Genomic DNA, 26,634 nt, shown 5'->3' with positions numbered 1-26,634 from the left:
AATGGAGTAAGGGGATAAAATCTGAAATATAAATATAATATCCAATAGAAAAATAAAATCTGAAAAACAAATGTCATTCTTGGCAAATCTCACACTTCACAAAAGTTTCCATGGCTTTTTGGATCCTTGAGACCATATGGCAGTTTTAGGTCATTCCTTAGACAAAAATTAATCTCTCTGAGTACTATTATCTTCCTTATTAATTAGAGATAACTCCATTTTTTATTCTTTATTATAAACCAGTTTAAATGAGTAAGTGAGGCTCTCTCTGTACATAAACTGTGTAGTGTATGACTGTTGTCTGAAGCATCTTGTAAAGCTGTCAAACATTTTATAAACCAAACAGTACTCTGCTTAGGTATGACCTGTGGACTACTTAAGGAGATCCAGGGTACAGAGGAAAGGGCTCTGAGGACAAATTCTGTTGTGTAGCTGAGCCAATCATGCCACCGATGGCTACGGACGATATTTAGCAGGACTCTCATGGGTGCCTTTCCCAGTATATTCTGGTATCTAATTGCTTTAACATTTTCCATACATGACATGTCAAACCAACCACTAGATTCTGAATTCAAATTTTGCTCTCAAAGAGCAAAATTTTGCTCTAGAACTTTTGTTTATCTTCTATAATTTTGGGAATTTCATTATGAATTTTGCTTGTTCTTTTTCCTCAATAAGACTAACTAAAAATGTAAGTAGGTTCTAAAATAGGGTTCCTCATATTATCTGATAAAATTGGATATAATCTCACATCATTTTTCAATATACTCCATCTAGACATGTTATGTCTCAATAAATTTCAGTGCTGCAACTCTGGTCTTTGTTAGAACTCATTCAGGGCTCTTTTACAGGAAAGTTTATTCTTAACTAAGTCTGATATAATAGTGTCACTGAAAAAAATAGAATATCAGAATCTGTGTATATTTTTAATATTGATTTCTATTTTTAATACTGATTCATGACTTTTTGTCAATGTAGTAATCTCTTTACTGAAGGTAATTCTCAGACAGATATCAGACTGACCATTGTTCAAGTCCTTCTTTGTGTCTGACGTAGACTATACACTTGTATCTCAAACTGTGTGTTTTTTAAAGTAGGAAAATTTAATCTTTAGTACAGATTGTTAATGCAACCACAAAGATGCTGAAAAGTATGAAAGGATGGGTGCGAAAGTCATGCCAGACAAAAGAAAGGAGACTGTGGTGGTCTTTCTCTGGAACATATTGAGGAAATTCCTCCTGAAATTTCATTTTTCACACTTCAAGCTACTTTCCAAGTAAGATCCCTGTTGGGAAGCAGAGCCAAGTGAAAGCCTACAATACATATTATGTCTGTTTCTCTCTCTCCCATATTGCTTTATATTTTATACTGATTACCAAAGCTCTTGGATATGATCTTTTTATATGATGAATTATTATTCTAGAATCATCAACTCATAGTCATTAGATCCAGATACAAGATTTTTATTTTCATGAATCTCTAGGTCTCAAAAATCCACTCATCTACAAATATCATGTCTTTCTCAAAGTAAATCAAAGAAGTTTCCCATGATGTTAGGGTCTATCTTAGGAATATAGCCGTTCTCTTCCACCAAACCTCTTCCTATCAGCCTAAGAAGGTCAATCTGCATACACAAAGTCTATGGTTCCAGCCTCCTTTCAAGAATCACTGGCTTTCTCGTCCTTATCACTTACCCACAGAGTAGACAAACAGAACAAAGGTGATGTAAGGGCTCTGGGAAGGGGAAACCCACAGGTGTGCTTGTATAGAAGCACTGGGAGCCCTCCCCTAAACACCTCCTTCTTCCTAAATTGGGGTATAAAGACAGGCTTCCTTCCAGGGCTCTCTATATTCTGCCACAATGAGTGCACTCCTGTTCCTAGCCCTTGTGGGAGCTGCTGGTGAGTTCCATGTTTTCAACTCTTCCTTCTAAAAACCATGATCCTTCCTTGCCACCAAGGCTGCTTTTTTCACCCTATCTATACACCAATGTTTTCATTCTTCCTCCAGCAGCAGCTCTGCTTCCAATCTTTTGTGCTTCTCTGTTAGCATAAGTTTCTTGTCCTTTCCATTGTAATTTGTTATATGATCAGAGAATCTTAAAAAGAAGGCATAAGGAGGTTCCATGAAATTAACCACCAGACCTCCTAAAGATTAAAGTAAGGGTCTTGGCCCCGACACCCAGGTACTGAGGTGAGACGTGGAGTAGGCAGACCAGAGCTTCTTCCTTACTGATCATGGGGCCAGAAGCCTGGCTTTTAGCAATTAACTCACTTTTGCTTTTGTAAAGTCAAAAGCTGATGGCTTCTGGCAATTGATGCTGCTGCTATATAGCAGCAGGAGATTTTAAAAAGAAACTTAGTTACTTAGGCTTTTTAACTCTTTAAGGGCTCTCCTGCTGGCCTGGATGGCCTCAGAGCTTACTAACTCTATGTGGGCCCTAAAGAAAAAAAAAGTATTAAAGTCATGAACACACACACACATACATTCAAATACGCATTTGGTAGATGACTTAGAATGAATATTTTTTTTAGTCATTAATTTGTTTCAAGCATATTTCTCTTAGTACAATTTATGAAACTTGATTGTACTCCTTTTTTTTTAATGCAGCTTTTACCTACTATCCTATGAGAAAGGACATATTTTATTCTTGATTCAAACTTTATTATGTCTTTATGGAAAAAAATAACTAAAACCATCTCCTTAAAAGTTCTCCCTAAAATTATTTGAATCAAATCAGTAATTCATAAGGACATTAATACAACTAAAAAGAATTAATTCATGAAAGTTTATCTTCAGGTTGACAGGAGGAAATTTGCCCAATAGGGTGGGATGATGCCCAAGAAACATTAGACTATGTAATATGATAAGAAAGGCATATCACCAGCAAGGGGCAATCCTGAGACAAAGTTTCTTAGGCCTCACTGTTTACTGATTGCAACGATGCAAAATGGTGGGCTACCTCCAGAAAACTCTTGACATAATCTCTCCTACATGGCTTGTGCCAATTAATATCTTAAAATTCTTACCTTATGCGTCTGGGACAGAGACTTGATATTAGGAAGTATATTTCTATTATAGATATAGATACATAGAGAGAGAGAGAGAAAGTTTTAAAATATCAAAGCGATTTTAAGACTAATAAACATGTGGTCAAATTAAAAATCAATAATCTTTGGTAATAATATCAACTAAACTAGAACCATGGGGGCTCTCAGAGCCTGGGTTACCAACCAGGGAACATGCATGAGTTGAACCTAGAACCCCTATATACTTGTAGCAAATGTGCAGCTTGGTCTCATGTGAGGCCCCTATCAAAGGGGAACTAGAATCAGTCTCTGTTCCCTGCCATTGGATCCACTTCCGCACACTTAGACTACCAGGTTGGTCCTCAGTGGGAGAGGATATGCCTAGTCTTTTTGGATCAAGATGCCCTAAGTGGGGAAGCACCCAAAGAGAGCTCTCGTTTTCTGAGGAGAAATAGAGATGGCAAAGGGGAGGGATTTTTCAGGGAAGAATTGGGAAGGAAAATGAGGCTGTGATTGAGGAATTTTATCTATGAATAAATAACTAAATAAATAAGATAAATAAATAAAATAACATTACATCTTCTGTCCTACATAAGACCTGCTTTCTTTTTGTCATTAATATACAGACTTGACCTATAAAGGTTTGTGGATGCATACATCTCTACATATCCAGGACTTTTTCTAAAATAGTTTCAACCATCCTAGACAACTTAAGAACTGTTAGCCACAGTGTCAATGAATGATACTCTTAAGATCAAACCAGATAGTGGATTAGACAACCATCTCTATACCCTATTACTGCATGCTAAGAGCATTGACTGCCCTTGTCCTGTCACTTGTAACCCATCAGAATACAGTCAACTACAGGGTGTTTTTCTATTGTTTTGCAGTGTTTGTGTTCTCTGTATGTTGGACAAACTGTCTTATGCCTACCGGGAATGCAGTGATACCTTCTGGCCTTCATTTATTTTACTCTTTAAGGAACACGACTTAGCTAAAAGCTGAGGGCTCCACTTTTCAGCACCTTGATGAACTGCTTCTCTATGGTCTTATTTTAATTCAAGTTGCTTTCCTTGTGGATGATGATGACAAGATCGTTGGAGGATACACCTGTGCAGAGAATTCTGTCCCCTACCAGGTGTCCCTGAACTCTGGCTACCACTTCTGTGGAGGTTCCCTCATCAATGACCAGTGGGTGGTGTCTGCTGCTCACTGCTACAAATCGTAAGTGATGGGACCTGACTGTACAGAACACACATTTGGTGTTTATAAGGACATAGTATAAGATCAAGCAATAACTGAGGGCATCGAGTGAATGTGTATAGTCAGAGGAGAGAGATTACTTACTGCAACATTTTCATGAGTTTGGAGAGAATAAAAAGAAAAACAGAATAGCAAGTCTTTCAACACATAAGCCATCCAAAATAAATCAAGAGTAAGCGTAATCAATGCAAGGAATGTTGATTTTAAAGTAGAAAGAACCAAACATGAAGTCAAACATGTTCACAAATAGTGACTGTGTATCTCATATATCAAGGTGATAAACTCAATTTTCAATGAGTGTGAAGAATTTGTAAAATTTTTTTAAAGTTCCAATTTTAAATAATTTCACTATATCCAGAGCACTGGTGGTCAATTTTGATACCAGAGGGTATCAGACCTGAAAGTGTATCAGAATAATAAATAAACAAATAATTAACAAGCACAAAAACAAATAAAAATGAGATATGAAAAGTGCATTTTTAAAAGAAGACAGGTTTGTTTTCTTGCTATAAAAATGAATGCAGAAGCTGTCAAAGATTTTCACAACTGGTATCTGAGTCCTACAGCAAGAAATTGTATCAGAATTTTCAAAAAAGAAGATAGGTTTTATCATTCATTTTCTTTACCTGTTACTTTTACACTCTATTAGGTCATGAGTGACACTGTCTCCAATATGGGCTATCAATCTTGACTATGAGTTAAATTTATAAAAGAATGTTATTAAATAATAGACTGAAAAGCCTTATAGTATAGGTTGAGACTTATAAGGTTTGGAGTCAGTAAAAGAGAATGAACTTCTTACAAAGTCTCAGATTCCCACTGTGAAGGTTCAGATACCACACTTTGACCCTTCCGTTTGAAATGCAAAAGTATAGCATTCCTCCAAAAGGAAATGGGGGATTAAGAGTTCCGGTGTGTAGTGACCTATGACACAGTGAATGAAGAAGGCTTCAAATGATTCTTGGTTCCTTAGCCCTGGATATTGGAGAGTTATCAGAATGAAGAGCAATCTACACCACAGTCATTCACCTCACCCTGTAAACCATCTCTCTCAGGAAAAGAAAAGAGGACTGTGATACTTCAGCAAGACTTTGAAATTTTCATAGAGACAAAAGAGTGAGGGACTTGAGAAACTTGGGATGTCTTAAGTCATAGAATAACAGACTATGGCATGCCTCCTCTTCCCAACAGCCGCATCCAAGTGAGACTGGGAGAGCACAACATCAATGTCCTGGAGGGCAATGAGCAGTTTGTCAATGCTGCCAAGATCATCAAACATCCCAACTTCCAAAGGAAGACCCTGAACAATGACATCATGCTGATCAAGCTCTCTTCCCCTGTGACCCTCAATGCCCGAGTGGCCACTGTGGCTCTGCCCAGCTCCTGTGCACCTGCTGGCACCCAGTGCCTCATCTCGGGCTGGGGCAACACCCTCAGCTTTGGTGGTGAGTAGGACCCATCACTACTTCTCTTTTTTTGTATACATTGCAATCATGCCCATCTCTGAAATTATCCCACTGGTGTCTAGACTGTAAATGCATTGCAGGTGCTAAGTACAAGTACACATTTGCACAAAAAAAAATGAACTCATCCCCAGAATACTGGCCGTGCACATGCAGAATTTGCTCTTATTATCTCAGGGAAGACATCAGCAGTGCATATTATGAAATCAAAAAGCCATAGTATTTCTTAAGCTATGTCTTAGGAAACAGTCCATTGCTTATCAGTTTGTTCAACACTGGATAGTTGTGTGGATAAAGGAGTCTTCATTCTTTTCCTTTCCTCACAGATAATGAACCAGACCTGCTTCAGTGCCTGGATGCCCCACTGCTGCCTCAGGCTGACTGTGAAGCCTCCTATCCTGGAAAGATCACTAATAACATGATCTGTGCTGGCTTCCTAGAGGGAGGCAAGGATTCCTGCCAGGTGATTGGCACCCTCCACTTATGCAGACCTCTGTTCTTCTGGGAGTGGGGCTTCAAAGCCTAGGGGTGTAAGACAGAAAGTCTCCTGTGGTGGTATGGGAAATGAGGAATAAGGAGATCTTCTTTACATCATAATACAGTAATAGGATAGGAGATGGGCTGTGGAGAAAAAGAAATGGAAATGTGAGAATAAAAAAGGTATGTGAGAATAAACAGGTATTGAGTTTAGTATATGAAGCCCTACTTCGCATGCCCTTTCTAATATGCTGTGTTCCCCTTTCCTAGGGTGACTCTGGTGGCCCTGTGGTCTGCAATGGAGAGCTCCAGGGCATTGTCTCCTGGGGCTATGGCTGCGCCCTGCCAGATAATCCTGGTGTGTACACCAAGGTCTGCAATTATGTGGACTGGATTCAGGACACAATTGCTACCAACTAGAGATCCCCAATCCCTCTGCAGTCAATAAAGTGAAATATCTTTTACTGCTGTTGTTTCTGTCTAATCTTTTTACCCCTTAATCTTTAAGGGTAGTGGTTTTCACTTTAAATTATTCTTTTCATCAGTTGAGTGTTCTTTTTTGTTGTTATAAGGAAGATTTATTTGGGGGAACAAGAAGAAGAGATGGGGTAAAGACACACAGACAGGAGCAAAGCAATAAGGACAGAGAAGGGGGGACAGAGAAGGACAGAAAAAAAGAGAGAAAAGGGAGGCTGTCCAGGAGCCTGTGGGAGCAGAGAGATGGAGAAAAGGAGAGCCTGTTGAGTGTTCTTTTTCTTTCTGTATTTACCCCTCCCTCAGTGACTCTTTTGTTTTCTTTCTCTCTCTTTTTAAATTTTATTTAATCCTCTTTTTTCTTTTATTACACTCCAGATTTTATCCCCCTCCTGATCGGCCCTCTGACTGTTCCCAATCCCATACCTCCTCCCCACCCTACTGTCTCCACAAAAATGTCCCCACCCCTCATCAACCACCCCACCACACGTCTAATTTCCCTGGGGCCACCAGTCTCTTGAGGTTTAGGTGCATCTTCTCTGACTGAATCCAGACTTGGCAGTCCTCTGCTGTATATGTGTTGGAAGCCTCATATCAGCTGATGTATACTGCCTGGTTGGTGGTCCAGTGTTTGAGTGATCTCAGGGTCCAGGTTAATTGAGACTGTGGGTCTTCCTAAAAGGTCACCCTCCTCCTCAGCTTCCTCCAGCTTTTTCCTAACCGTAAGAGTCAACAGTTTCTGTCCATTGGTTGGGTGTAAATATCTGCATCTGACTCTTTCAGCTGCTTGTTGGGTCTTTTGGAGGGTAATCATGTTCGGTCCATTTTTGTGAATGCTCCATAGCCTCAGTAATAGTGTCAGGCCTTGTGACCTCCCCTTGAGCTGGATTCCACTTTGGGCCTATCTCTGGACCTTCTTTTCCTCAGGCTCCTCTCCATTTTTGTCTCTAGTTCTTTCAGACAGGAACAATTATGGGTCAGAGTTTTGACAGTGGAATGGCAAGCCCATTTCTCAATTGATGGCCTGTCTTTCTGCTGGAGGTGGGCTTTATAAGTTCCCTCTCCCCACTGTAAGACCTTTCATCTAAGGTCCCTCCCTTTGAGTTCTGAGAGTCTCTAACCTCCCAGGTCTCTGGTACATTCTGTAGGGAAGCCCCCACCTCCTACCTCCTAAGGTTGCCTGTTTCCTGTTTCCATTCTTTCTGCTGGCCTTCGGGGCTTCAGGCCTTTTCTCCCACCCAATACCAAATCAAGTTCCCCTCTTCCCACACCTGTCCCCTTTCCCATGAATGTCTCTCCCTCCATTCCCCTTTGTGATTGCTTTCTTCTCCCTCCCAAGTGAGATTGAGGCATCCTCACTTGGGCCATTCAGCTTGTTGACCTTTTTGAATTCTGTGGACTGTACCTTTGGTATTCTGTACTTTTATTTTTTGTCTCATATCCACTTATTAGTGAGTACATACCATGCATGTCCTTTTGGATCTCAGTTACCTCTTTCAGGATGACATTTTCTAGTCCATCTGTAGTTCCTACAGAACTAAAGATGTCCTCATTCTTAAGAGCTGAGTAGTGTTTCACTGTGTAAATGAATGACATTTTCTGTGTCTTGTCTACTGTTGTGGGACATCTGGGTTGATTCCAGCTTCTGGCTATCACAAACAAAGTAACTGTGAACATAGTAGAACACATGTTCCTGTGGCCTTCTGGGGCATCTTTTCTGTATGTTCCCAAGAGTGGGATTGCTGGGTCTTCAGGTAGATCTTTTTCCAATTTTCTGAGGAACCTCCAGATTGAGATCCAGAGTGCTTGTACCAGTTTGCAATCTGACCAGCAATGGAGGAGTGTTCCTCCTTCTCCACATCCATACCAACATGTGCTGTCACCTGAGGTTTTGAACTTAGCCACTCTGATTTGTGTAAGATGGAATCTCAGGATCATTTTGACTTGCATTTCTCTGATCACTATGGACTTTAAACATTTCTTGAGGTGCTTCTCAGCCATTCATGATTCCTCTGTTGTGAATTCTCTGTTTAGTTCTATACCCCGTTTTTTGATTGGGTTGTTTAGTTTTTTGGTGGTTAGCTTCTTGAGTTCTTTATATATTTTGGGGTTAGTGAAGTGGTTTTTCCAAATCTGTAGGTTGCCAATTTGTGCTATTAACTTTGTCCTTTGCTTTACACAAGCTTTCCAGTTTCATGCAGTATCATATATCAATTTTTGATCTTAGAGCATGAGCCATTGAAGTTCTGTTTAGGAAATTTCTCTGTGTACCAATGAATTCAAGACTCTTTCCCACATTCTCTTCTAGTAGATTCGGTGTATCTGGTTTTTGTTGAAATCCTTGATCCACTTGGACTTGGGCTTTTTGCAAGGTTACAAATATGGGTCTATTTTGATTTTTCTACATACAAATAGCCAGTTAAACTAGCATAATTTATTGAAGATGTTTTCTTTTTCCGTTATATATTTTGGCTTCTTTGTCAAAGATCAAGTGTGCATAAGTGTGTGGTTTTATTTCTCAGTCTTTGGTTCTATTTCATTAATGTGCCTATCTCTGTACCAATACCATGCAGGTTTTATCACTATTGCTCTGAAATAGAGCTTGAGGTCAGGGATGGTGATTCCCCCAGCAGTTCTTTTATTGTTAAGAAACGTTTTTGCTGCCTGGCGGTGGTGGTGCACGCCTTTAATCCCAGCATTTGGGAGGCAGAGGCAGGCAGATTTCTGCGTTCCAGGCCAGCCTGGTCTACAGAGTGAGTTCCAGGACAGCCAGGACTACACAGAGAAACCCTGGCTCAAAAAACCAAAAAAAAAAATGTTTTTGCTATTCTGTTTATTTTTCCTTTCCAGATTAATTTGAGGAATTGCTTTTTCCATGTCTTTGAAATATTGTATTGGGATTTTGATGGGGATTAAATTGAATCTGTAGATTGCCTTTCATAGGATGGCCATTTTTACTATGTTAATTCTGCCAATACATGAGCAGAATTAACATAGTAAATCTCTTTATTTTCTGAGATCATATTTGATTTGTTTCTTAAAAGACTTGAAGTTATTGTCATACAGACCTTTCACTTGTTTGCTTAGAGTTACCCCAAGGTATTTTATATTATTTGTGGCTATAGTAAAGGGAGTTAGTTCCCTAATTTCTTTCCCAGCCTGTTTATCATTTGTATAAAGGAAGATTTATTTGAATTAATATTATATCCAGTCACTTTGCTAAAGCTATTTATCATCTGGAGAAGTTCTCTGGTAGAATTTTTGAGGTCACTTATTATACTATCATATCATCTGTAAATAATGATATCTTTATTTTTTTTCATTGCCAATTTATATCCCCTTGAACTTTTTGTGTTGTCTTATTTTTCTAGCTAGCACTTCAAGTAGTATACTGAATAGATATGGGGAGAGTGGACATTCTTGTCTTTTCCCAGTTTTAGTGGGATTGCTTCAAGTATCTCCACTAAATTTGATAACTGGCTGTTGGTTTGCTATTAATTGCTTTTATTATGTTTAGGTATGTGCCTTGAATTCCTGATCTCCCCAATACTTTTAACATGAAATGATGTATTTTGTGAAATGCTTTTGCTGCATCTAAGGAGATGATCATTTGTTTTTTTTTTTTTTCTTTAAGTTTGTTTATACAGTGGATTACATCAATGGATATATATATATATATATATATATATATATATATATATATATATATATATATGCTAGTGTAAGGTCTTTCCAGTTTCTTTACCAGGCACTTGGTGCTATAAATTCTCCTCTTACCACTGCTTTCATTGTGTCCCAAAAGTTTGGGTATGATGTGTCAATATTTTCATTAAATTCCAAAAAGTCTTTAATTTCTTTATTTCTTCCCTGACCAAATTGTCATTGAGTACAGTGTTGTACAGTTTCTATGTGCATGTGGGCTTTTTGTTGCTTTTGGTGTTATTGAAGACCAGACTTAGGCCATGGTTATCCGATGGGATGCATGGAATTATTTCAAATCTTCTTGTATCAGTTGAGGGTTGCTTTGTGACTGTTTATATAGTTGATTTTGGAGAAAGTGCCATGAGGTGCTGAGAAAAGGGTGTATTCTTCTGTTTTAGGGTGAAATTTTCTATAGATATCTGTTAATCCATTTGGTATATAACCTCTATTATTTTCACTGTGTCTCTGTTTAGTCTCTGTTTCAATGGCCTGTCCATTGGTGAGAGTGAGGTGTTGAAGTCTCCCACTATCATTATGTGGGGTTCAATGTGTGTTTTGAGCTTTAGTAAATTTTCTTTTATGAATGTGGGTACCCTTGCATTTGGGGTATAGTTTTTCAGAATTAAGACTTTCCGTTCATGGATTTTCCCTTTGATGAATATGAAGTGTCCTTCCTCATCTCACTTGATAACTTTGGGTTGAAAGTCTATTTTATTGGATATTAGCATGGCAACTCCAGCTTGTTTCTTGGGGCCATTTGCTTGGAAGACCTTTTTTTATTCTTTCTCTCTGAGATAGTATCTGTCTTTGTTATTGAAGTGTGGTTTATTTATGCAGCAAAATACTGGATCTTGTTTGTATATCCAGTCTGTTACCATATGTCTTTTTATAGGTGAGTTGAGTTCATTAATACTGAGAGATATTAAGACAGATGACTGTTGGTTTCTTTTATGTTTGGTTTTCTTTTTTTTTTTTCATTAAATGTATATATATATATATATATATATATATATATATATATATATTACTTTTTTATTGGATAGTTTATTTAAATTTCAGATGTTATCCCATTACCCCATTTTCACCCTGCCCAGGAACCCCCTATTCTAGCCACCCACTCCCCTCCCTCTCCTCACCTTCGAATTCCCCCACACTGGGTGTCCAGCCTTCATGGGACGAAGGGTCTCCTCTCCCACCTATGTCCAACAAAGTCATCCTCCTCTACATATACAGCTGGAGCCATGGATCTCTCTTTATGTGCTCCCAGGCTGGTGGTTTAGACCCTGGGAGCTCTGGTTGATTGCTATTATAGCTCTTCCCATGGGGCCGCAAAACAGCAACAAACAGATTGGGAAAAGATCTTTACCAATCCTACATCTGATAGAGGGCTAATGGCCAATATACAGAAAAAACTCAAGAAATTAAACTCCAGACAACCAAATAACCCTATTAAAAATGGGGTACAGAGCTAAACAAAGAATTCTAAACTAAGAAAATTCAAATGGCTGAAAAGCACCTAAAGAAATGTTCAGCATCCTTAGTCATCAGGGAAAAGCAAATCAAAACAACCCTGAGATTCCACCTCACACCAGTCAGAATGGCTAAGATCAAAAACTCAGGTGATAGTAGATGCTGGCAAGGATGTGAAGAAAGAAGAACACTCCTCCATTGTTGATTACAAGATGATGCAACCACCCTGGAATCAGTCTGGTGGTTTCTCAGAAAACTGGACATACCATTACCTGAGGCATACCTCTCCTGGGCATATACCCAGAAGATGCTCCAACATATAATAAGGGCATATGCTCCACTATGTTCATAGCAGCCTTATTTATAATAGCCAGAAGCTGGAAAGATCCCAGATGCCCTTCAACAGAGGAATGGATACAGAAAATGTGATACACTTACACAATGGAATATTACTCAGCTATTAAAAACAATAAATTTGAGAAATTCTTAGACAAATAGATGGAATAGAAAATATGCTGAGTGAGGCGACCCAATCACAAAAGAACATACATGGTATGCACTCACTGATAATTGGATATTAGCCCAGAAGCTCTCAATACTCAAGATGCAACTCATAGACCACATGAAGCTCATAAAGAAGGAAGAAAGACCAAAGTGTGGGTGTTTCAGTCCTTCTTAGAAGGAGTAACAAAATACTCCAGATAGCAAATATACAGACAAAGTAGGACAGAAACTGAAGGAGGGGCTGTCTGGAGACTGTTCCACCTGTGTATCCATTCCATGTGCAATTACCAAATGTAGATGCTGATGTGGATGTCAGGAAGTGAATGCTGACAAGAGCCTGATATAGCTGTCTCCTTAGACGTCTGCCAGAGTCTGACATATTCAGAGGCAGATGCTCACAACTGACCATTGAATTGAACATGAGGTTCCCTATGTTTGTTTTTCTAGGTGGTTTTATGTGCTTGTGGTTCCCTCCTTTTGGTGAATGATGGTTTTGATGTGTTCTTGGATTTGGTTTGCAAGAATTTTATTGAGTATTTTTGCATCAATATCCATAAGCAAGATTGATCTGAATTTTTCTTGTTAAGAGAGTTGTGTAGGTTTTGTCTTTACTTGTATGGATTTATTTACTTTACTTTGTGGAGAGCAACTGATAGCCATGGCAATAGCCTAGGTTGCTTGGAGGGTCCAGTGGTATCCATTTGGCTGACAATTTGATTAGGTGTACAGAACCCATTCGTGGCACAAATGGTGGCAAAAGATAACAGATGGTGCTCTGTATCCTCGTATTTGACAATTTCAATTAGTTTTTCCTCATAAGTGTATATATGTTAGATATTGTATTAGGTTTCCATATGATCATTCAAATATGTCTTAATTTTAGCAACTTCTCATTTTTCCTCTACCTGTTCCAGTCCCCCATTTTCCTGGTGGGAATCTACTCCATATCCCCATTTTTCTCTATACCTAACTTCTGTGGTTAGATGGATTGTAGGTTTCTTATCAAACAGCTAAAATTAACATATAAGCAAATACATGTTACATTTGTCTTTTTTCAGTCTGGGTTACCTAACTCAGGTTGATTTTTGTCTCCATCCATTTACCTGTAAATTTTGTGTTTTTTAAACACCTGAATAATAGTCTAGTATAAATTCATCATATTTTCTTTATCCATTAATCCATTGGTTAACATCTAGGCTGCTTATAATTTTCACTATTATGAATAAACCAGCTATGAATATGGTTGAACGGATAAATCTGTAGTAGGATGAATGATTCTCTTGGCATATGTTAAGAAATGACATTGCTAGATCTTGAGGTAGATCAATTCCCACCTTCCAGAGGAAGTGCCAAACTGATTTCCTTAATGGCTGTACAAGTGTGCACTCCCTCTGGCAATAGATGAGTGTACCCTTCACCCCACGTTCTTGCCAACATGGGTGGTCATTTGTTTTACTGACTGACATAAGGAGAAATCTTATACCATTCTGACTGGTATAAGAATAAATCTCTAGATAATTTTGACATGCATTTCCCTAATGCCTAAGGATATCAAACTTCTCTTTAAGTGTTTCTGAGACATTTTATATAATGGAAAAAGGAAATTATTTTCAGCAAATGGTTCTGGTATAAATAGCCTGCCTTGTCTGGCCTAGTCCTGCAGTGATTTGATGTGACAGGGTGTGTTGGTGCTCTGAGAAAGCGGCTCCTCGTTCTTGGAGAAGGACATGAGGTTATGGGGAGAGGACTGTGTTAAAAGAAAGTGGGAGGAGAAAAGTTGCTGCAAAAGAGATGTGAAGTGACTAAATAAGTTAATAGAAAAAAGAAAAAGAACATAGTATGGGAGAATGCAGCACACTACTCAGCCAATATTTTTAGTTTAGTTTAATTGTTGGTATGAATTCATAACATGTTTGACGTATATTAACATTTAATTGAATAGTATTCCTTTGGATCGTATAAAATGAGCACATTTTGAATGTCATTTTAGTTATTTCAAGTGAATGTTTTCCACTTACATATAATTGGAAAAATATTTATTTTATTCTTACTAAACAAACAAATATATATTTCTGATTACTGAGATAGAAAAAAATTAAAGTACAAAAACAACAAACAAACAAAAAAAAACAGGCTTCCTTCCCAGCAGTAACTGGACAGTACAAATTGAAAGCAATGATATCTTTAGAGCATTTAGTGCTTTTTTGATTCCTAATATTTAGTCACAGTTCATTTTTTAATCTTACAGAATATTTGCATATACATTAGGGTTTCCACTTTTATGTTCTTATGGGCATCTATGAACTTATGTTTTGCTGAGTCTTTATATGTTTCTTGTGCTTTTTCTTTGGCTCATTTTTTTCTATTAGTTTCTTTAGTTTGTCCTATTCTCGTTTGTTTTTATTTACTTTATTATTATTCTTCAGATGCTTGTTTATTTTGTAACAATAGATGGAAAGATAGTAGATTTGACTGAAGGGTAGATGTGGAGGCTCTTGTAAGAGATGGGAGGGAAAACCATAATACAAATGTGTTGTATGAATAAAATCTATATTCCAGGAAAGAAAACAATAAAAATATATTTAAATGTCTCAAAGTCAACTACTATACCATCAATGACAAAGGAAGAGAATATACTAAAAATTTTAAAATAAAGTATGAAAATATTAGAAATAAAAAGCAAAAAGAGGACACACAAAAATTGAAGCATGTGAGGTTGAGTATAGTCCTTTCAATGTTTGTAAATAATCGTGTTGTAATTTTGATGGCAGTTGCATTGTGTCTATAGATTGCTATTGGTCAAATGGAAAATTTTACTATGTGAATCATTCTAATTCATGAGAATTGGACATCTTTCCACCTTCCAATACCTTCTCCAATTTCTTTCTTCAAAGACTTGAAGCTTTTGTGATACAAGTCTTGCACTTATTCTGTCAGAGTTACCCCAAAGTATTTTATATTATTTGTGGTATTGTTTCTCTGATTACTTTATCAAGCCATTTTTTTCATTTGTGTATAGGAGGGCTACTGAAGTTTTACTTAATATTATGTCCAGTCACTTCACTAATGGTATTCATCACTTGAGGGAGTGCCCTGGGAGAATTGGGAGGAGTGTTGCTTATATATATTGTTATAGCATTTGCAAATAATGAAAATATGACATTTTTTTCCAATTTGTATCCCTTTGATCTCCTGCAGTTGCCTTATTTTACCAACTATAGTTTCAATTACTATATCAAATAGATACAAAGTAGACTTGTCTTTTTCCTGATTTTATTAAAATTACTGTAGTAAGATTTTTGGTTTCTTTAAAAACACAGAGATGTTATAAGAATATAGTTGTATGTTTATCCCAGATGTGGTATATTGGGCTGCTTCAGATTGTCCACACCTGCAAATTATGATTTGTTCTCTGTCATGGGCATGATTTTGCCAGATGCAGATAGTCTTTGCAAGTATATGAAACTTGGGATTCTGGGGACTCTTGAGAAAGTATATAAATGCAAGAGTCCGAAAAGGTGTTTGGTTACTGCTGCTGCTTGCTCCTGATGCTACTGGATGCTACTGTGGCTGTATCTGTTGCTGTTGTTGCTCTTGTGAATGACATTGCTGTTGCAGTTGTTTGTTGCTGGTTGGAGATATCCTTACAATGAAGAGGAGAACTGGCTCAAGGAACTCAATGCCCCTAATCAACAAGATATAGTCTAACAATATTAATGTAGTCTTGCCTCTCTAGTCTTCTTTTTCTCCTATATGGTCTTTGAGGATTGTAAGGGATAAGGGTAGAAAAGGGTGGTAGAAACAGGAACACATAAAGTAGTAAAAAGTCTGGGTAAAAATTGCTTTAGGTTTCACTTCATTTAATTTGATACAGGCTATCAGCTTGCCTTAAAAAGCCTTTATTATGTTCATGTGTGTCCTTTGTGTCCCTAATCATTGGGCTAGATACCGGTTGGCTGTTCTGTCAGTCTCTACTTTATCTACTTTATCTTCACATTTATAGGCAGGAAACATTTTAGATTCAGGATTTTGTTGGTTGGTTGATGTTCTCCTCCTGCCACTGGAAATCTTGTCTTACTACAGGAGGTAAACACTTAAGACTTTACATATACCTCAATGGTAAAAATCCCAGCTAAGGTCACCCGAATAGACTCTCCATATCCTCCCCACACCCGGTCTCCAGCAGATCCCAGAGATGAATGATGTTCAAACTTATCAGAGGTCTACACAGCCAAGGACTGTGTTATGAACTTCTGGATCAGTGATTCAAAATAAATGATACTGTCTTTTAAGTTACTTGTGTTAGGTGTCCAGTAACAGTGGTCAGTCAGATTAATACATGCCCTCACACCCTCTTATGCTGCTTTCTGTTGCCTACCTTAAACTCAACACCAATACAATGTTCTGATTGATAAATGTTGACCTGCTAGTATAATGAAACAATGAGGGTTGATCAGTCACTCTTTCTTTACTCATTTACTGAGTTTATTGGAATTGCTTAAAGAATTGAGACAAATAAAGATTTAGATGAAAAAAATCTAATATAGAGTTCAGGAATTTTCCCTATGTGAACTGTAAGTATGCATTCCATGAAATGCAAACTTTAATTCTATATATGTATATATACATGAATAAGCTTATATATATGCATATATATATATATATGAAATTGAAAATGTCTCATTTATTTCCACAGATAAAGTAATGAGATGAGCACTATATGCAAGCTGTGTTAATAAACATATTAGGGTGAGCCCAGAGCACTTCCTTTTCTGTTCTGACTTTCACTAGACCTAAGCCTGGAAACTTGTAGCCTCCCTACAATCTAACCTTCCTAATTGACCAATTCAATCCAGCTTTTCTCATCTTCTGACTGAATTTCTCTCCCTGGACTCAAACTAGTATTGGTAATAAGTTCAAATCAACTGATTCCTTCTCATTCTTTCAGTAGTTCTGACTTCACATGTATCTAGCATGTTGTCTCTGTAACCTGTCACCTTAAAACTGTCAAGGTAAAACTGACATATACACATATCACCTGTCACACCCACAACACCACACCTTTTTCTCTCTCACTGCTCTTAAATAGCTTCTCTTCCTGTTAGTATCCTATCTCTGATTTCTTCTTTCAAATCTCTCTCTGATTCCTTACTTTCTCTGATATATCACTTTTCAGTTAGGTGTCACTTTGAAACATAGCTGCTTCCTTCGAAAATCTAAAGTTTCCTTCATTATTAAGGATTAAAGGAGTGTACTATGGTTTTGTCTGTATTCCAGTCAGATGAAACTGCAACCCAGTGCATGTCTGCATTCTAGCCAGATCTTACCTTTGGATATGATCCATTACCAAAGCAGCCATGTTGCTCAAATCAGAGTCTTCTACATAAATCATATTGGATTCATATTGTGTCCCACAGACAAATATGAACTTAAACTCAGTCAGTCAGCAGCTTTCTCACTTGACTTTGTTCAAAAAAAATGTATATCATTTAATGCCATATATTTGGAAATCAAACAGTTGATAAATGCATACTTTTAGTGTGAACATGAAAGGTGAAATGCAGCAAGTGGGAAAAGAACAGGAGATATACCCAAATGACCTTATTACTTATGAGTATACTTGGGATCAGAGATGTTGACTAAATGCCATATTTCAAATAGAAAGAGTTAACAGGTTATATCACTATAAAGCAAGGAATATTGAGTGTAATCAGCAGATTTTATTGGAAATCACAAAAGTGTGACATGGCAGATATAGTAGATACTGGAAAAACAATGGTAGAACAGAAGTGAGATTGAAGAGGAACTGGTTCTAAAATTCTAGAGTGGGAAAATAGATTAGTAAAAGACAGAAAAAATAAGGATTGGATGATTAAGAGGTCAAATTGGAGAGTCTTTTAAATACCAAAACAACCATGTACATTGTTTTCATAGTTAAACAGCCCCTTTTATTCATGAATAAGCTCCATTTATTTGGTGTAGAAAGAAATAGTGCAGTATCAGGGAACTGGAAAAAGTGCATTCATGTTCTCCTATGACATGCAGACAAATACCAGAAGGAAAATAGGAGAGTAGTTTGTTCCGTTGAGAACTCCAGGTGGATGGTCAGCAGACTGTTTATCTGCCACCTGTATCCAGTCTCACAAGGTCCAATAATTTCCATATCTTCCTATGGCCTTAGGGCAGCATGCCAGTTGCAGATAATTTCTCTGGTAAAGTTAATCTATGCACATCAATCCTGCCTGAATACCTCACATTAACATGCACGTGAAAAATGAAAGTAGGTAAAATCTCTGAAAAATTTGAGAGAAATGGCAAAATTGAGAGAACTTCCACTAAGGAATGATGGCAGTATCAATAAGTGATAAACAAGATACAGAGAGGACAACACTGAGTGAGTGTTTCGGGGTTTGAAGTTCACCCTGCCTTTCTAGTACTAGGACAACAACATATGTTATGAGGTCCATGTTGACAATTTTTGTGGTTTCTTCTGATTTCCAATTTCTCTAATCAGTTTTACCCCACAGATTCAATTGCCACAATTTCAGCTAAGCTAATCCCATGATAATGGAACTCTCGAGAACCATAATCACTTTTCAAAGTTGTAAAAAATGATATCATCTTCAATGTACTTTTATCTGGGGTATTTTCATATCTGGGGTCACTGGACAGTAAAATATCTGATAGGAAAGATACTCCAACTAGGTCTTGACTAGTTGACTCCATCCATTTCCTCTGAGAATAAAACTATCCTTGACACCTGAAAATCTCCAAATACCAAGAACTCCAAAAATGAGATGATGGAAGAATTTAGGAAGGGGAAAATTCAGGACTGTTTCCTCAGGAAATGTCAAAGAAATCCCACCCCTACATGAAGAAGCAGAGTTCTTCCTTCTCAAGGATTAAAAGTCTGCTCTTCTTCAGCATTCATTACTTTCTGCCACCATGAAGCATTTCCTGATCCTGGTCTTTGTTGGAACTGCTGGAGAATTTGATGCCTTCTGTGATCCTCTTTTTTTAATTAAATAAAAAAAAACAATGACTCCTGCTTCATTGGTATGTCTTCTAATTTAATGTTGGTATTCAGATTTCTTCTCAAACATTGTTTTCCACTTTTATAATCTCTCAAACTTTACTTTACAACTGTCTCCATCACTGCACTCTCTATAGCATCTTTGTTCAATTCAGGGCCTTGATTATAGAGGCTGAAAAGGAAGCCAAACAGAAGATGCATAAAATGAATGAAGAAGAATATTCCACAGCAGTAGCCCTATGTGTATGCAAAGCATAGTTCTTGCAGAATTTTACAGGGAAGCAAGCAGTGGGCTCACCCTTAACATTTAAATTGGATTCCACTAACAATGTTCTTTGTTCATTTCTTCTATTTTTCTCTGGAACTCTAATGAGTTATGAGACAACTAGAATCTAGTTACCTGTCTTGCATTTCTTGCCACTAGCAAACATCAAGTCCTGTGTTGCCTACTGGCATTGCTGTGTCTCTGCTTTCTCTTAGTGATTCTGCTCAAAATGTAATACCAAAAAGTGGGAAGGAAAATTAATACTAAAACACTGAGGAATCCACCCTCCAACATCTTGAATTTGCTTTACTTTTATATCTTCACTCTAGTTGCTTTCCCTGCTGCTGATGATGACCAGATCCTTGGAGGCTATATCTGCCAGAAGAACTCTGTCCATTACCAGTTATCACTGAACTCTGGCTACCACTTATGTGGAGGATCCCTCATCAGTGATCAATGGGTGGTGTCTGCAGCTCACTGCTACAAAAGATAAATGATGGTTTCCTAACAACATTCCACCCAAAGTGGGACATCTTTACTGTATGCATCTGTATGGGAAAGTAGTACAGTTGGAGAAGAAATGGAAATGCAGGAAGGCAAGAAAGTACTGACAGAACCTCATATTCAAAGCTTTTGTATGAGCACATAATAGGATGTCTCACCAATACTACATGTACCCCTACACACACAGAAATAAATAGCTAAAAATAAACAAACATATTAATATGAAATAGAGAAAAGCATACATCTTGAAAGGAAGAAAGGACTGCTTTCACAGTATACAAATTAATGAAGAATCATACTTATTTACAGACCTCAAAAAGACTACATTCAATTTTACATGCTTCCATTTTTTCATGTTCTGTTGCTCGTTTACAATATTTTCATTATTTATTTGAAAATTTTTATTATTACATTGTCTTTTTATTATTGGTGGCATAGCAATTCACACAGAGAAATTAAATTTTTTTTCATTGAATGACACTATTACACTAAGGCATCTTGTAGGCAGGTCATCTTTTTATATCAAGGTTTTGCAGATGAATTGGTGTGCACCCTTTCTTTTGGAAGAGTAGACTTCCTTTTGGTATCATTAATATCAGTATACAAGAATGAAGCATCTACATAGGCATTATCCTTAATTTTCTTTCTTAAGACAATTGTGTAGGTGTTATCTTTACTTGTGGAAATTTACCATCAGTTTGTAAGGACCAAGTGATAGCCATGGCAACAGCCTGAGTTGCTTGATGGGTCCAATGGTGTCTCTTTTGCCAACAACTCAATTAGATGAATGGAACCCATTCATGGCACTGAGGGCTACAAAAGATACCACATGGAGTTCCACATCCTCTCTTATTGGCCAATTTTATTTAGATTGTCCTTATAAGTGGATTATGTTAGGTCATTTCTATTATATTAGATTTCCATATGACCATTTAAATGGCTATTAATTTTAGCAGTTTCTCCCTGTTTTCCTCCCTTACCATTTGACCAAAGTGTTGCAGTCCTTCATCATCTTAGTGAGATCTACATCAAGCCCCATCCTTTCTCTATTCCTAACTTCTGTTGTTAGATAAAGTGTAAAAGTGGAGAATGTTAGTGAGATTAAGCACACAACAAATGACCTACATATTCGACTTCGACTGAATTGTGAATGTTTTGTAACTCACATGAACTTATAGCTTAAAACCTCCTCAATTGGCAAACTTAAAAGTGGAAAGAAAAAAAAAGTAATTTTTCTTTTCCAAATTGGTTTATGTTGTTGTTTTATATTACTTGGTTTTGGTTTCATCTGCTTCAAGTCAGGATATATATATACCCAGAAACTGAAATTACATTGGAGCAAGTACCTTAGGACACTGCTTTGAACAGATTGTCATGTAGGACTTTGGGGCTGATTTTTCTTTTAGTGAACATTTTGTTTTTAATAAAATACATTGTATGAATATACATGTTCTTCATTTGTCTAAACTCATGAGTATGTGTTTTTTTTTTCCTTTAAAAAGAACGCCAGTGGAATCACCAAAGTATCAAGACTAATGCCAAGATTATACATTCCTCAACACAAACCAAGAGCAAGTCAAAATTATGGAAAAAGCTCATACCAAATTAATTGCTTCCCAAGAAGTTAAGCTGTTGCTCACACAGAGCAGTTGCATTGAAGTGCTAGTCTCTATTGTACAAGACAGTACTCTTCATGCGACCAAAAGAGAAACACAGACACCAAGACAGCCTGTCGCAAACACTTCAATCTAGCATGGTGTTCTACTTGCAAAATGTGCTAGGTCTGGAATATGATGTATGCTGGCAGCTTATACCATACAGAAAAATTTATCATTGAAATTTTCATCTCCTTACATACTAAGGTAATGCATAATGTATTTTCAAATATAGTATGGCCTTCAGAACACTTAAGTGAAGAAAATTATTTCTAATGAAAGCTAGCCTTAAACCAAAGAGCTAAAGACATGAGACAGAAGCACAGGAAGTGATGAATATTTCACTTTATTGGCATAGTGACTGCAGAAGGATACAGGATCTCTAGTTGGCAGCAATTGTGTCCTGAATCCAGTCCACATAGTTGCAGACCTTGGTGTATACACCAGGACTGCCTGCCAGGGCACAGCCATCACCCCCAGAGACTATGCCTTGGAGTTCTCCATTGCAGACCACAGGGCCACCAGAGTCACCCTAGAAAAGAGGAACACAGTGCATAAGAAAGGGCATGTGAAGTAGGGCTGCATATACTAAACTCAATACCTGTTTATTCCCCCTTGTTATTTTCTCCCATATCCAACCTACTAATCTTACTACTGTGTTGAAATCCAAAGAAAATCCCCTCATTTTTCATAGTACCACCACAGCATACATTTTGCTTCCCACCACTAAGCTTCCAAGCCCCAGGTCCAAAAGAACAAAGATTTAGATAAGTGGAGGGTGCAGTCACCTGGCAGGAATCCTTGCCTCCCTCTAGAAAGCCAGCACAGACCATGTTCTCAGTGATTCTTCCAGGATAGGAGGCTTGACAGGCAGCCTGAGTCAGCAGTGGGGCATCCAGGCACTGGAGCAGGTCTGGCTTATTGACTATGAGGAAAGGTACAGAATGCAGACTCCTGTAACCACACAACAATCCAGTTTTCAACCAACTGGTAAGCAATGGACTATTTCCTATAACATTAATTTACACTAGAAAGAATGCCTTTGCAATTCAAGAATATTCATTGGTTATATCCTTCCTGAAAAAAATAGTAGTACACTCTGCTTGTACCTTTCCAGATACTTGGTATCAGTTCATTTTTTGTGCAAATTTTTCTAGAAACTCTTGATGGACCTACGTATACTGTGCACCTCTAATATTGAAGACAGTGGGATAATTTTAGGGAAGGAGTGATTATAGACAATACAGAAAAAAGAAGTCATAGCTGACAGGTCATACTCACCACCAATGCTGAAGGTGTTGCCCCAGCCAGAGATGAGGCACTGGGTGCCAGCAGGTGCACAGGAGCTGGGCAGAGCCACAGTGGCCACTCTGGCATTGAGGGTCACAGGAGAAGAGAGCTTGATCAGCATGATGTCATTGTTCAGGGTCTTCCTTTGGAAGCTGGGGTGCCTGATGACCTTGGCAGCATTGACAAACTGCTCATTGCCCTCCAGGACATTGATGTTGTGCTCTCCCAGTCTCACTTGGATGTGGCTGTTGGGAAGAGGAGGAATGCCATTGTCTGTTACTCTATGACTCAAATATTACCCTTTTCTCGAGATTCTCCCTCTTGTGTGATTCTGCAGACCAAACACCTTGTGCAACCTCAGAGGAGAAGACTTGGGAAGATGGATACAGTTTTCTTATCTAGCATAAATGGTCTAATGTAAAGTTCCACCATGTAGACCTCTCTATATTCAATCTCACCTCTAAATATCCAGTATAAAGAACAACAGCATCATTTGAAGCTCTCTTTGTCTACTCAGTCACTGTTCACCTCATAAAGAAACTTTTAATTTCAATTTCCTTTACAAAGATCAATCTACTGTTATATTTAAACCAAGTGAGTCAACATTGTGTGTCTGACCATTCATAGCCGGATTCTGAGACAGTGTAGAGGTTCATTGTCAAGGTTCTACTCTACACCAATGAGTCACAATTTAGACTAAGAGGCTCTGTAGTCCATATATTAATCACTTTTTTAAACAACGTTTTTCACCCACAATCAAATTTAAAGTCCATGTTATACACACTGTTACTTAATCCCATTTTAGAAGATGAAATATCTGGTGATGAAAATTAAGAATAAAGCAATATTCAACTGTATTGTCAAAAATCTAATAAAATTTCTTGTTATAGGTTTCAGTTATATGAGAAAAACTTTATGAGATTTCTCATTAGTTTATATGATGAGAAAATAGTGCTTTATTTCTTTAAAGATGTATGCTTTTTTAATATTTTATGTTAATATACGTATTTATTTATCATCTATTTACTTCTGTATGTATAGGTATACGTGTAGTTTTGATGAGACATTCTATTATGTGCTCATCCAAAGGCTTTGAACATGATGGTCTATCAGAAGCTTCTTTCCTTTCTGCCTTTCAATTTCCTCACAAACTCAGCCACTTGCCCATACAGATGCCTACTGTAACGATGATCCAATCTGGGGGCAATATGGTTAGGAAACCTTCACTTACCTTTTGTAGCAGTGAGCTGCAGATACCACCCATTGATCATTGATGAGAGATCCTCCACAGAAGTGGTTGCCAGAGTTCAGGGATACCTGGTAGGGAACAGAGTTCTTGGGGCAGATGTATCCTCCAACGATCTTATCAGCAGCAGCAGGGAAAGCAACTAGAGTGTAGATATAGAAGTAAAGCAAATTCAAGATGTTGGCGAGGGGATTCCTCAGTGTTTTAGCATCACTTTTCCTTCCCACTGTTTTAGTATTACATTCTGAGCACTAACAGAAAACAGAAACAGCAATACCAGGAGGCAACACAGGATTTGATGTCTGCCAGTGGCAAGAAATGCAAGACAGGTAACTAAATCCTAGTGGTCTCAGAACTCTTCAGGGTTCCAGAGGGGGGGGAAAAAATGAACAAAGAACTCAATTGGTGGAATCCAATTTAAATGTTAAGGGTGTAGCCCACTGCTTGCTTCCCTGTGAAATTCCTCAAGAACTATGCTTTGCATACACATAGGGTTACTGCTGTGGAATATTCTTCTTCATTCATTTTACACATCTTCTGTTTGGCTTCCCTTTCAGCCTCTATAATCGAGGCCCTGAATTGAACAAAAGATGCTATAGAGAGTGCAGTGATGGAGACAGTTGTAAAGTTTGAGAGATTATAAAAGTGGAAAACAAGATGTTCGAGAAGAAATATAAATACCAACATTAAATTAGAAGACATACCAATGAAGCAGGAGTCATTGCTTTTTATTTAATTAGAAAAAGAGGATCACAGAAGGCATCAAACTCACCAGCAGTTCCCACAAGGACCAGGATCAGGAGATGCTTCATGGTGGCAGAAAGTAATGAATGCTGAAGAAGAGCAGACTTTTATATCCTTGAGGAGGGAGAACTCTGCTTCTTGAGGTGGCGGTAAGATACCAATGATGTTTCCTGAGCAAACACACCTGTATTTTTCCCTTCCTAGATTCTTACATCATCTTTTTTGGAGCTCTTGGCATTAGAAGACCTTCAGGTGTCAAGGATAATTTTATCTCAGAGAAAATGGATGGAATCAGGTGCTTCTTGAAAGGATGCTACAATGAGGGAAACAGTAGTAGTCTAGCCTTTGTCTACAGTGGTCTTTTGATAATAGACTAAGTTTGTGGGTATAAAAGAAGAATGGCTTTATAGTATTCTTAGATAATCCTTAATATTCATTTAATTTTAAATATGTGTTGCTTTTAGTAACTTTGAAGAAAGCATGAACCTGGTGGAGAGTGGGGCTCTTTGGAGAACAACCCTTCTCATATCATCTATCATTTCATTCTTAATTGGTTGTTCTGATCATGGTCAATTTACTTAATAATGAGAAGAAATTTAAAAACTCTATGGACCAGCAATGATACATCAATGATTTTAAGAAAGGATGTACAGAATTCCTAATAAGTGTGGGCTTTAAGAGAATCTGTTTTCCATCCAGGCTCTTTGGTTTTTCAGATATGTGGAATGGAGAATGTGTCGAGTTTGAGTAGAAAATGTCTTACATTGTAGTGAAGTAGAGAAATACATTACTGCAAACAACAACTTCTGCATCAACTTTAAGATATCTGACTCTCATACTAACATCCTTTCAAGGTTACCCTGAGTATAAACAAATAATATTGTTCACGTAATCCATGATAATCTTGACTAGTATCAGCGTTGCCCTAAATGTTTATATTAAAATTATCTACTCTGTATTCTCTGTCAAAGAACCTGTGTTGTAATTCTTTGCTTATTTTGAAGAATAGCATTTGAGACATTTCAATAAAAAGAAGGTATGCTAAAAAATGAGAGAATTATGGACGTTTATACTATATATGTAACAGCGTGTAATGCTGTGCTCAGTCAGTGGTAAATCTCTATGTATGAGATTCTGTCTGTCTATCTGTCTGTCTGTTTGTTTGTTTGTTTGTTTGTTTTGTAATTAAATCATCCATAAGACTTGACTATCATTTTAACATGACACAAAGCAGCCATAGAAGGTCAGTACTTGATTTTCTGTGTACTTGTGAATATTTTAAGGCCTAATTGGATTATCTTTCTTATCAGATGTTTTACTGTCCACTCACCCCAGATATAGCAAAAAGAACATTGAAGGTGATATCATGTTTGACAACTTTGAATAGTGGATATCGTTCTGGAGATTTCTGTAAACATGGGAGAAGGATAGCTGAAATTGTGGCAATTGAATCTGTGGGGTAAAACTGATTAGAGAAATTGGAAATCAGAAGAAACCACAAAAATTGTCAACATG

The 26,634-nt window shown here is 37.5% G+C and overlaps 2 protein-coding genes and 1 gene segment (V, D, J or C); 2 read left to right on the top strand and 1 right to left on the bottom strand.

Moving 5' to 3' along the window:
* Positions 1–26,634, top strand: part of LOC117721013 (T-cell receptor beta-1 chain C region-like) — a 381,561-nt gene that overhangs the window by 294,467 nt on the left and 60,460 nt on the right.
* LOC117721017 (anionic trypsin-2) lies at positions 1,819–6,696 on the top strand. Its single transcript, XM_034519700.2, has 5 exons — positions 1,819–1,901; positions 4,094–4,253; positions 5,484–5,737; positions 6,082–6,218; positions 6,503–6,696. The coding sequence occupies exons 1-5, from the start codon at positions 1,862–1,864 to the stop codon at positions 6,650–6,652; spliced, it is 741 nt and encodes a 246-aa protein (XP_034375591.1). The 5' UTR covers positions 1,819–1,861; the 3' UTR covers positions 6,653–6,696.
* Positions 22,222–25,187, bottom strand: LOC117721018 (anionic trypsin-2-like). The gene is made up of 5 exons (XM_034519701.1): positions 25,148–25,187; positions 24,361–24,517; positions 23,121–23,374; positions 22,628–22,764; positions 22,222–22,371 (listed from the first exon to the last, which is right to left on the bottom strand). The coding sequence occupies exons 1-5, from the start codon at positions 25,185–25,187 to the stop codon at positions 22,222–22,224; spliced, it is 738 nt and encodes a 245-aa protein (XP_034375592.1).

The sequence above is a fragment of the Arvicanthis niloticus genome, chromosome 15 (assembly GCF_011762505.2).
Source record: "Arvicanthis niloticus isolate mArvNil1 chromosome 15, mArvNil1.pat.X, whole genome shotgun sequence".
NCBI lineage: Eukaryota > Metazoa > Chordata > Mammalia > Rodentia > Muridae > Arvicanthis > Arvicanthis niloticus.
The sequence above is the reverse complement of the archived record's forward strand: the minus strand, read 5'-3'. Positions and strand labels throughout refer to the sequence as shown.